The sequence below is a fragment of the Elephantulus edwardii genome, unplaced genomic scaffold, assembly GCF_000299155.1.
Source record: "Elephantulus edwardii isolate Elephantulus edwardi_28Jun2011 unplaced genomic scaffold, EleEdw1.0 scaffold00076, whole genome shotgun sequence".
NCBI classification, from domain to species: domain Eukaryota; kingdom Metazoa; phylum Chordata; class Mammalia; order Macroscelidea; family Macroscelididae; genus Elephantulus; species Elephantulus edwardii.
In genome coordinates this window covers 12410885-12423834 of record NW_006399826.1, presented here as the reverse complement: position 1 = coordinate 12423834, position 12950 = coordinate 12410885, and the positions used below count along the sequence as shown (strand labels likewise).

The window sequence follows — 12950 nt, the reverse complement described above, 5'->3', positions numbered from 1 at the left end:
TTTTTTCTTTGTATGATATCTCCTACCTAAGTCTTCCCTGTTATTTCTAGAAACTTATCTAAAGATACTGAGTAAGGAATAGTTCTTTGCACAGAAAATGAAAATAAGGGATAGTTCAGTTGTTTTTGTTAATAACATTTATTCTCAGTTTGCTTTTAAAGCAAGGAATGAAACAGTTACTACACACACAATTGCCTCAGCTCTGGGCAAGAGATAATCTTATCACAACGTGTCCTCAAGAAATGAGACAGCTCAGGCTAGGGTGGGTTCTGTGGAGTAAAATTTATACAGTCTAGGCAGGCTTTAGATGCCAGCATGTTACCACTTGAAGGTAAAATTAATGAGATACTAATTTATATGGAAGATACACACAAGGTACTTATGTTTACCACAAATGAGCTTAACCATATGTTAACAAAAACTTCGCTAGAAAACACACACTTGAGTAAACCTCACAAGATACATTTTATCTGCCGATGGTGTGCATCTCGAATAAATGTCATCCTCCTTTTCCTCTAATGAATGTTTATTCCTAGTGACAATCCCACCAGTGCATGCATGATTGTAGAAGCAGCTAATCGGAACCAAGTGGGAAGATGAGGACACAAACAACATCCCCTGGCAGTGGGGGAGAAAAAAACCCCGAGTACATCAGTTTATGTGTTTTCATAGCACGAAGGTACAAGGAAAAGATCTGTTAGAAGAATGCTAAGCTGCCAAGAGTGTGGGGGCAGGTGAAATGAGAGAGAACGAGACGTTGTGTTAAAAATTTTCCATGATGCAAAGGACTGAAGCCAAGTTCTCCCCAGATACAGCCCTGACGCCCAGCGTGGCTACTCTCCAATGTGTTGGAATCTGTCACTTGTACAGTAGCTTTCTGAGACATTCCCATTGGCCAACCTCCCCTGCCTCATCACACACAGAATACCGTTTGCTTGCTGAGCTCCAGAGCAGAGGATTTCTTTGAGGAACATTAATTGACAGTTGGAGTCACAGCCTTAGTTTTTGTGTTATTATTTTTTTTCTTTTGGAAATTTGTTAAACGTTTGTTTTTTAAAAAGACTCACTATTCATATTAGAATGAATCAGAATGTAGAACCCATTTTTTAAAAACATTTTCTTACTATCAAGGGTATCACCAGTTTGGAATAAAATTTTGTAAAAATAATTATGTCATTTTCTATCTTAATCTGACTCTTGGAACTATTTTCCAAAAATCTCTTTGAAGTCAGGACTTTTGATTACAACTGTTATTCCAGAAGATGCTTTATAATATCTAAAAATGAGAATCAGTGGAAATACAGTGAAATTTACTGGTCAAACCCCACATATTAAAGGAAAGTGAGTTGACAGCCCTGAGTAGACTGACAGCATCCACTCTATATATAGAGAGACAGATAGTATAAATAAATATAAGACTCATTGCTGTCTATTTGAAATTGGCTCATAGCTGTTCCTCCATTGGGTTTATGTGACCTTAAATTGCAAGGGAGAATATTGTCCATCTTTCTCACAGAGAACCACTGGGGAAGTTGAATTCCAGAGAGGGTGTGTGTGTGTGTGTGTGTGTGTGTATTTCAAGGGACTTATTATGAGTTTATTTTTTTATGTGTCAAAGAAAATTTAGGCAAAGGGAAATCTGTTTTTGAGTTTTACAATGACAAGGTTAATAAACACTGACACTTCTTCTTTTCTTAAAAATCAAGTCCATTGTCCTCCAGTTGATTTCAGTTGGCAATGACCCTATAGCAGGGAAGAACTGTCTCCTAGGGTTTCCAAAGCTTCTTTACAGAAGCTGACATCCACAGCTTTTTCCCTAAAAGCAGTTCTTCTGCTAGCAGCCAAAGACGTTAACCACTGCGCTACCAGGGCTTATTTCCTCTTCTTACTCTGTTTCAAATGCTCTCTGTAAATCACATTATTTTCCTAACTCAGACATATATGCTTATTCATCTTGATGAGCAAGTGATATTATATTAGGAACCGACAGGGATCATCTTGGGGTATAGCTATGTATGTCTCTGAGCCCCACAAAATAAGAAAGCTAATCTCCAGTCGTCCAATAGTTAAAATAATTGATGAGTGTGTGTTGAATCCTCAGGAGAAGAGAGAGGAAGCGAGGAGGAGGAGGGGGAGTGGAGAGGTTTGGAGGGAGGAGGGGATGGGGGGCAGGTGCTGATTTCAGCCCTGTAGCGTCAGGATTGCGTCAATTCGGGTTTCAGCCACGTCTGGAGTCTCGGAGACGAGCTTCTCGGAACAGCCAAAACACGAACAGGGGTGACAAATCACCGTGTGAGGGCGAGTGGACCTCCTCTCTGCCTACTCCCTGTTCCAGGCTCTCGGGTCCCCAGGGCTCTGCGCTGTTGTTCCCAACACTCGGCAAAGCCAGCGTCTTCAGATCTAGCAAAGTGAATCAAGCTCGGGAGTTTTCTGTTCAGCACCTCGGACAGAGCACGCAGCAAAAATATGGCTCCGATCACTCCCAGCCGGGAAGAATTTGGTGAGTTCCAAACTCCACTTACAATTGGGGTTGTTCTTGAATCCTCCTGGGTGAGCTGCCCCCTGAACCCCACCCTACTCCCACCTGGGTGTGGGATCGGTTTCCTGGGTGGCTTATCTGAAAGGAAAATTTAAAAAGTAAGCCGGCAGCTGTGGTTTATCTCTGTAGTTTCTCCCTTTCATGGTATCTCTCTGATTAGAAATTGTCTCCTGCTGGGGAGATTTCACCCCCAAGAAGTTTCTAAATGTTTAGGTTCATTCAGGAGACACTGTAAACTGTAGTACATTCTGAAAACAGGGGGGAAAAACCCGGATCTGCTATTTGGCTTGCTGCTTTTATTAATTTTTATAGGTGGATTCTTATTTGCCAGGAAAGCTGTATTTAACTCAGCAGAGGAAGTCAAATGTAGCTGTGGTTACATAAGGGTTTAATCTCCGTGTGAAACAACTTATGTATTAGAGATCTGGCTGTGTATTTTATTACAGAGTGTAACATAAGGGTCTTTTCTCTGCTGTTTTTATGGTATCCTTAAAATATGTTTGTAATGAAAGAATTCCATGACACCTCTAGAGTTGAAGGGAGTTCAGGAATGATCTAGCCCAGCCCATTGCATTTCTCAGGTAAAGTAACTGAAGTCCAAAGGGTGATATGAGTGTTTCAACTAGCTAAATGCTGCTGAAAACTGGAATGAAGTCCTCTATTTTCTAGTTAGTTTTCCTTTGGCTGTACCAAATTTTTGACAACATAGCTTTATTTTTGTTTCAGTAAATAGAAGCAGATGCACTTGTTAGAACAACAAAGTAGAGGTTTTATTAAGGTTTTATTAAGTCCTTAAAGACAACAGATCATAGTTTCATTAACTTTGTAAGTATTTTTTAGAAGGTGTGTAAGGGTTTTTATTGAAGTTTAAAAATACGGAGTGGCGATGTAGGATGATTGTTTTTAAATTGAGTGAAATGATTGAGAGCCTTGCCTTCAAAATCTTGTCAGCAGAAACTATTTTGGGTGTAGGCGGCTGTTACATGTTATATTGACTGTTTTAGCATTTGACATATAGTATGAAGCAGAGACGATCTGACATGCATTCAGAAATGAGTCTTGTATTTTGGAATGTTTGGGATTATTTATTGTGATCTGTATTCTAAATTTCTGATTTAAATATGAACAAATTTGAAATACTAGGGCATTTTCAGGAACTCTGCTGGTTAAATATATATTGCATTGGACTCTTTGGAACCAACAATTTTCTATTGCTTTTATTGTTCTTCTTGCATTGGGTAACCAGTTGCCCCAGTTCAAGACTTTGCTTTTGCTTTTGGCCTTCAATTATTGGAAAAGTCCAGGACTAGAGGTGCTTTTTTGTTTTTTATACCCCATGAAGATATGAAAACTAAAAAGCTGATACTAAGTTTAGAAGATTAACTCTTGTCTCATTCTTTCTTTTCAACATTCATTGCTTTTTCCTTTATGGGAACATCAAAAGGTTTACTTTTTTTTCTCTACATGATTGATATTTTTGATATCATTATACTACAAAATTTTATTGCTATTACTATCTTGTTTTCTTTTTTATCTTCTCAGATATTTCTATTATTTTTCACATCTTAATTTTATATTCTTTCAATTAAATTTTGTGGTTATAAATGATGTAGACAGAAAATTTGGGAGGATAGGGAAGGGAGGTAACAAAAGATTTTTCTTCTTAGGGTTATTCAAACCAGGCTTAACACTTTCCTGACTGGAACTTTAACTTTATTAGTCAAAAGGCAGAATAAGAAATAGGAATGGTACTAAATTCAGATAATATTACATTAGTTATATTCATTTTGATTGATGCACTGGGTCCACACATAGAAATACTGCTGTTATCTACAAAGTGTTACTAATTATTTGTTGGAGAAATATGCTTACATATGGAACATGAGTTGCTTCATGCATAATCAATGTTATCTAATGTCACTAATTTAATGTGCCCTCATTCAAGGAAAGATGCCAATTTCAAATTGATTATCATTTGCCATGTGGAAATATGTCAGGAAAAAAAGTTATGGATAAAATTAAACTCTAAATTATCTATGCTCACTTACTCTTCTCATTACATGTTAAGGAATTATGGTTCCTTTATATTGCTGTTCTATTTTTATGTTATTTAATTGTAATTAACTTGCCCTTTAGCTAATTCAGTGCTTGTTTGAGTGAGGAACTTTGGACTGAAAGACAATGGGGTTTTAATGTTTTAAGTTGTATAGTAATGGTATCCTGTTGCATGTCTTATTCTTTTTTGGTCTTTATTTTCCTCTACTACATTTCTTTTATCTCTCTTCCTTAACTGAGATGAACATGATTAATTAGTTTGTGAAAAAGGCAGAATGACACTCAGTCGTTAAATTGCTTAAATAACTGAATTTATACATGTAAGTTGCTGGAATCCTGGAAAAAAGAATTACTAAGAATAGAGAATCTGCTGTTATTAAAGAATTTGCATTCAGAATTTCTTGATCATTTAAAAATAGGTGATTCTTGAAAGCATTTCATTGTTAATAAAAAATGATAAAATTAATACTGGCTTATACGGTTTCATACAATTTAAAAAAGTAGATAGGTTGGAGTCAATAAGTCTCAACTTCTATATATGGTTTAATTTTACCTTTATTTTGTTTATGAAAACCTTCTGAAATGAAGAAGTTTATATCATATTGCTATTTTTTCCCAGTGTATCCCATAGGTTATATGTTTATATTGGCAAATGGTGTGAAATATATATATATACACTAATAGTTGACACAGTGAGAAGTTATTGGATCTGTCCAACCTACAGCAAGTACCAGCTCTATTGTGTGTCTTTTTGTTTGCTTATTTTCTGAAAGGGTCCTATTTCAAGCTCTGCTCCTTTAATGTGTATTATTGATCATTTGATTTTTCAGATGAAATTCCCGCTGTGGTGGGGATCTTCAGTGCTTTTGGCCTGGTCTTCACAGTCTCTCTGTTTGCATGGATCTGCTGTCAGAGAAAATCATCCAAGTCTAACAAGACTCCCCCCTACAAGTTTGTGCATGTGCTTAAAGGAGTCGATATTTACCCTGAAAACCTAAATAGCAAAAAGAAATTTGGAGCAGATGAAAATAATGAAACCAAGAACAAGCCAGCCATGCCAAAGAGCTCATTGCATCTCAATCTTGAGAAAAGAGATCTTAATGGCAATTTTCCCAAAACAAACCTCAAGGCTAGTAGTCCTTCTGATCTAGAGAATGTGACCACAAAGCTCTTTCCAGAAGGAGAGAAAGAGGCAGTGTCCCCTGATAGCATTAAGTCCAGCACTTCTTTGTCTTCAGAAGAGAAACAAGAGAAACTGGGAACCCTCTTCTTCTCCCTAGAGTACAACTTTGAGAAGAAAGCATTTGTGGTAAATATCAAGGAGGCTCGTGGCTTGCCGGCCATGGATGAGCAGTCAATGACCTCTGATCCATACATCAAAATGACAATACTTCCAGAGAAGAAACATAAAGTGAAAACTAGAGTTCTGAGAAAGACCTTGGACCCAGCTTTTGATGAGACCTTTACATTCTATGGAATTCCCTACACTCAGATCCAGGAGTTGGCCTTGCACTTCACCATCTTGAGTTTTGACAGGTTTTCAAGAGATGACGTCATTGGAGAAGTCCTTATTCCTCTCTCAGGAATTGAATTATCTGATGGAAAAATGTTAATGACCAGAGAGATCATCAAGAGAAATGTTAGGGTAATTTATTCTTAGTACTTAAAGTATTTATAACAATCTTTATTTAGGGATGTGTTTGGTACTTTTTTTTTTCTTTTTAAAAATTTCATCTTTTCATCAAAATGTTAAGTGAGTTATATCATCATTGTTATGTTGAATTTTTATGAGTCTGAATTAAAAGGGAGCTAGGGGAAAAGGCAAATGAAAGAAGAATTAACCCACACCTGAAATGTTCAAAATATTTTAATGGTATAAAATAGATAAGTATATACTATGAGTATTTAAATGTGTTTGTATAAATAGCCCAATAATTTACAACGTGACAGTTTTGTCAAAGACAGCAACTTAAATGGAAAACAAGAAACTCCTTCATAAGCAATTACTATCAATCCTTCAAAGTCAGCAACATTGAACTGAAGCTGAAGTTTAAAATTAAACCAATTCTTTTAGAATTTGGAATTTACTGACTTTGAATAGAATGACTTTTCAAAGAGAAGTACCAAACCAAATCATGTAGAACTATAAATGCCCACTTTTGTTCTATATAACTGAAGTGAGTTGTTATGCCTTTGCACTGGGCACATTAACAATAATGAGCTATCAATGTTGCAAATTCAATCTGATTTTCATTTTAAGGATTCAATTGGATCAAATCTGGATAGCAAAGAAAAACTTTTGTCTTTGAAGACATACCTATACAGAATTCCTTAAATAGATTAACTTAGGGATGAATTTTTACTACCTCCTTACTTTTTTTTCTTCGTTGAAGCTAATAAAGGTCAAGGCCTATGGAATTATTTGTAGCCCAGAGACTTGTGTCTGTTTGAGACAACAAGTTATTTAGTGGTATGGTGGGAATAACTACATCTCTTTATTTGCTTTGGATGGCTTATTCATGTTTGCTTTTGCATAAGTTTATATTGCAGAGAAAGGATTTCTGGCCAAGAATCATTGTTTGTTATACCCTCATCTCCAAAACTTATTTCATTAGTTCCTGTTGAAAGTTCTTGCTAATCTTTCATAGTGACTCCAAAGTGTTCAAATTCCTATGTGTCATGAAAAGTAGTATAATACTGTCCAAAGGAACAAGATTGTCTAAATATGAAGAGTTAAAAGTCTGAGGCAATTCTCTCCAAAGTGAATTCATTGTGTAGGTGAAATGAGGTAGCACTGGTTAAATTAAGCAGTTGGGTGCTTACTTAAAGGTCTCCAGTTTGTACTAACCAGGTTCTCTGTGGGAGGAGACATGGCAGTCTACTACCTTAAACATTACGGCCTTGAAAACCTTATAAGACTGCTCTACTTTGTCCGACTGTCAGTCAGAATGAACTCAAAGACAGTGGGTTATTGCAGAGGGTAGAGGTTCTTAATCCTGCCAGTCTTTTGTGCTAGAGCAGTGTTAAGGTCAGGATAAGTTTCATTTGATTTGAGTCTTAGTTCCAATAATAGAACTTCTCAAGAAGTTTACATCAAACCAAACTTCATCTAAGGATGAGTATTGTTTTTCTTTACACTGATCCATTAAAATGAAAAAAATCACATTCAGGAACTTATTAATAATAAAATATTTGTTGTTGTTACTGTTGTTGATTGCCGTCAAGTCAAGGAGGACTCATAGCGACTCTGTGAACAGAAGACCTAATGCCTTTCCATAACTGTCATCATTTCTACAAGTTCATAGAGTTTCTACAGGCATGTGGTTTAGGAAGCAGATGCCACTCCTGCTTTTTAGTTACTGCAAAGAAAGAGACCAGTAACTAAAGAGCAAAAGTGATAAATAATATATATGTATTATTATATGTTGTTGTTGTTTTTCATAGAATTATCCTTTAAAACCTTTTGAACATGTCTAAGTAATGGGTGTGGCTAACAGTGCATATTTTAGCACTCTGTTGTACCTCAAAAGACCACAAGGTGGCAGACAGTTGTTCATAGGAATTGAGAGTGCTGTGCAAAAAAACTTAGATTCTACAGTTTCTAAATATGAAAATAAGTAGGAACATTTTGATTAAATATCAGAATTCTTTGCTATTGATTTAAAATACTTTTAGAATTCTCAGTTACAAATTTAAAAGACAATAGAAACATTTATAATGCTTCTCTCTCATTTGTTTAGAAATCTTCAGGACGGGGTGAACTATTGATTTCTCTTTGCTATCAGTCCACCACAAATACACTCACTGTGGTTGTTTTAAAAGCTCGACACCTGCCTAAATCGGATGTATCTGCACTTTCAGGTAAGAATACCTCAGGGAAATTTGAGAGTCAGTGTATAATTGGAGAACAACACTATGAATGAACCCGATCATCAACAATTAAGGTTGGCCTCAGCCACAAACAATTGCTTTTTATTTATAATTTTATGGAATATCACTCTGACCCAATGCCAATAACGAGAAGAAAAGATAAATACCATTTTTCAGATTCAAGCCAGTTTTAGGCACCGGAAATAAATTGTCTGAATGGGAGTAAAAAGCAGAGAACAATGAGGAATGCAGAGGTAAGACGCTAACGTCAAAAGTAAAAGTACAACACAGGGAACAACTTTATGGATCACAAAGGGGTTCTTCTTTCAGTTTTTTGGGCTCAGCCCACCTGCTCTTCCTCTTCTGTTGAGTTTTCGATCTCTCTCTTTCTTCATGCATATTTTTTTTAATTAAGAGTGAAAACTATGCTAGTCTTACAAAGAAAGTCTGCTTAGTGTAGTGTGATAACAAAGACAGTGAACTTTGAGTAAAAGTGTCCTTAATACAGATCTTAACCCTTCTACTTCTTACACAAGACACCTTAACTATGTTTCTTAAAATGTTTAAAAATTAGACTTATTTATAGTTCCCTTGAAGGGCGTGAGAAAAAGACTAGAAAATAATAGTGAGTTATTTATAGGGTGCAAATGTTTAAGCTTTTGACTTAAGAAGGTTGATGGTTTGAAAATCCTCAGAGGCATCTCAGAAAGAAATTTGACAATCTGCTTCCAAAAAGATCACAACCTTGAAGATATTATGAAACACGTAGGGATGCTATGAACTGGAACTGACCTGATAGCCACTGTACTTATGTTTAGCATTTGATCATGGAAGTTTAAAACACCATTTAAAAAGTTGAGATTATCTCATATCCCATAAGCAGAAAAAGTTACTAAAATAGTGTCATGAAATGTAGTTTCAAGTACTATGATCCTAAAATTTATACAGAATTGTTAGAAGATTGAGAGAGGAGAGAGGAACACTGGGCTACAAAGGAAGCAATCCCAGTGACATGCAGGGTAGCAGCATTTTGAAGTCTAAATCTTTATTCAACAGAAAAAAAAAGTAACTGAAAGAGGTGGAAAGATATACCCCAAATTGTATAGCACAGTTCTGATACACGCCATCTGATATTTTTCCTTCTATCCTCACTTTTGGAACGAGTTACTGGTAGTCAAGCTGAGCCTATAGAATAATCTATTTTTATTCCCTTTTATTCACTGACATTCATTTCTTCCCATCTTTTGGTTTAGGGTTCTCTTCTGTGTCACATCTGCTTACTTCTTCAATTTGTTGATAATGGAGAATCCAGGCTTTGACCACCTTTTCACTGTGTCTTAAGACATTTTCATTGCAATTGAACTTTATTGTCACATAGTGATCTGTAAATGCTATGAACTTGAGATGAGCTCTCCTCTCTGGTCCTGCCAGTGTAATGCCTATTCTTTGTCATTGCAGATCCTTACGTCAAAGTCAACTTGTACCATGCCAAAAAAAGGATCTCCAAAAAGAAGACACACGTGAAAAAATGCACCCCCAATGCAGTATTCAATGAACTGTTTGTCTTTGATATTCCTTGTGAGAGTCTTGAAGAGATAAGTGTGGAATTTCTAGTCTTGGATTCTGAGAGAGGATCTCGAAACGAGGTGATTGGGCGCTTGGTCTTGGGTGCAGCAGCAGAAGGCAGTGGTGGCGAGCACTGGAAGGAGATCTGTGACTTTCCCAGGAGGCAAATCGCCAAGTGGCATATGCTCTGTGATGGTTAGCATCCTAGCTATGAGCTGGAACTACATGATTTTTCTAGGCAAGGAGTAATTCTCTTTCTTTGTGATATGTAACTTGCAAGCTTGTGACAGCAAGCTACCTTGTTTTTGTTAGAAATGGATTGAATTAGACCAGAAAGTAACTGTAAATGTGTATCATGATAATTTCCCCCTTAATTTTGAGAAATGGGATAATTTTCATAAGATATTAGTTTTCCATGAAGGTTACCAATGTCAGAAATAAAAATAGTAAGCATTTTTTATGAGTATGGACCTGTTATTTCAAGTTATGAGTGTGGTTACCAAGTGTTGACCTCATTGGAATACCTCATTGGAAGATAAAGTGCTTGCTCTGATTTAGAAATGAAAAGCATGTTGTCTCTTGTGAAAATTCATCCACTTTTCTTCTGCCTGGGGAAATAAATTTTTCTTTAAATCCAAAGATACTGAAAAAATGTGCTCTAGTTTGTTTTTTAAAAAAAAAAATTAATTATGTCATGTGCAAATGGTTGTCCTGCATATAAAAGTATGTGGTTGTTTCTCTTTGATTTGTAATTATTTGATACAATTAAATCATAAAAGTAGTAACTTAGATTTATTATAAAAGGGCAGTGAATAAACTAAGAAATAATTGTATCTAAGGGCTGAGTTGTGAACACTGTGGCTGCAAAAGGATTTCTCACTCCCCCTACGGTAATTATGTGAGTTAAAATGTTAAATATTTTCTCACATAAGAACTACAGTCTTGAATTATTCACTGCCTGTCACAAGCCTCAGTGTGACCTAAGAAAACCTTATTTACCTTTGTGAAGTTGTCAGCTTAGCTCACGGATAAAGAAATAAACTTCAGCTAGAAGTCCCATTTTCTTGTAGGAACTATGTACAGTGTGCAAGTGTTCTTTTTAAGTCATCTGTTGTACCTAGAGATGGCATTGGTAACTAAGTCTCCTTGTAGCTTGGCCCCTATCCCACAAATGACTAAGCTACTATTTGAAAATAAGAGGTAAAAAAATTAAAGAAGCTGTAAAGTTTTACTCATTGTCTGGTAGAAAGTGCTACTTAGAACCAACAGACTACAAATTACCTTAAGAAGCAGGCCTAACATAATTTACACATGTTCACACAAAATATATTTAGGCTGTCAAATTAGCACAACAGATTATGTGTTTCACTATCTTTTTTAGGCTAATTTGTCTTGAGCTGAGCTGTCGTCTGTGGAACAATTTCTAGACTTGTGTCTCGTACCGTGTTCCAGAGCCAGAGCTCTAAAATTCATTAAAAACTTGTAAGCGTAAAGCAGTGCCATTGTGATTATTTGGGACAAATGACCTTGAGGGTATCTTTATTATATTTGAGTTTTTAGAGAAGTATGAGTGAGACTCGGGTACAGTTGAATTACTAAATATGCAAGTTAGAAATGAAGTCTACTGAACAATTTACATTTCGAGTCTTTCCAGGTTTTGTGTCAGTAATTTAGCAGTTTTTTGAGAATGTGTTTGATATCTCAGTGTTTGTAAAATTCTATGAAAATGCATTTTCAAAACAACTTATACATGCTTTTTATGACTATGCCTAATGTAAAGAAAACGTATTACATTCTGGATGTACAAAGATTGAAAAATCAATCTCTTCTCTTTTTGTGTGCTTTAAACTGACTTTGGGATAAAAAAAAATTAATATTCCACAACCATTGTGCTCATCCCACCATGAAACCATTTCTGACCATCTTGGTCCACTCCACATTTCTGTAAAAACAACCTGAATCGAGTTGCCAGTTTGTGGTTTGGGGAAGTCAAATGGCCATCTGGGTTATGTATGTTTTGGTATTAGAGGCCATGGAATGGAATTTATTTTGGAAGTCTGCAGGTTTGTGAGGAGTCAATTCTTCTCCTCCTCAGGAGTCAGAAGGAAATGGTGTTACCAGTTTAAGATTAGTTGTAAAGGGGAGGGGTTTTGGTTTTTGTTTAAAGTACAACAACTAATCCTACAACAATAGTTATGTTCCATTTGCAAAGGGTTATTTGTAAATAGCTTTTATTTCAAGTCTTAATTTTTCAAGTGTTTCTGAGCGTGGAAAGTTGAATAAAACGATTTGCAACTGGTTTTAAGAGACAAGAAGAAAAATAAGAAAAGAATTGAAGTAGGCAGGGACATATATGATACAACCATCTGACAGTGTTACTGTTTTATAGTGTTTTACAGTGTGATATCTTGAATTCTGTTACAAATTCTGCACATGTATTAAACATGTAAATTAATGTCTGTCTGATTAACCAATCTAACCAGCCTGATTGGGAGCTATCAATGTTTAAAGACCTGTGTAACTCAGTAACTGACTTTTCTGATGTCATAACTCAATACAAGTGATTTGGAGGGAAGCGTGATGTACAAGATGCTGTCTGTTCTTTTGTGCCAGCTCTGTATAATGTTTGTAAGACCACGTTTGTAAGACATGAATAAATTGCTGCTTTTGCCCATGCCATTTCAATTCAAACTTTTGGCCAATGGACTTTTTGCTCAAGCTTCTACTATTTTTTGTGTGAGCTCTCAAGTTTCTCTAATGGATCCCCTGAGATGGGTTAGGGGGTATCAGTGAAAGGCACTTTGTTCTTTAATTGCTTTCTTTTGTTCTGATTAATCCTTATAACAAGCTCCTGTGGCAGTTATCCTTACTGTCAGTTTACCTCTATGTGGATTTGTGCTTGTTGTCAAAAGAGCCAGTT

At 36.0% G+C, this 12950-nt stretch overlaps 1 protein-coding gene across 2 annotated transcripts; it reads left to right on the top strand.

Annotated features, from left to right (window-relative positions):
- The first annotated feature begins 2254 nt into the window (after positions 1-2254).
- Positions 2255-10525, top strand: SYT4 (synaptotagmin IV). 2 transcript variants are annotated; one of them, XM_006889213.1, is made up of 4 exons: positions 2255-2500; positions 5479-6239; positions 8335-8455; positions 9923-10525. In XM_006889213.1, exons 1-4 carry the CDS (start codon positions 2467-2469, stop codon positions 10228-10230), a joined length of 1224 nt encoding a protein of 407 aa, XP_006889275.1. In that variant the 5' UTR covers positions 2255-2466; the 3' UTR covers positions 10231-10525. The 2 variants fall into 2 exon arrangements, with proteins under 2 accessions (XP_006889275.1, XP_006889274.1); XM_006889212.1 differs by having other exon boundaries at positions 5425-6239; positions 9923-10493.
- Positions 10526-12950: the final 2425 nt, after the last annotated feature.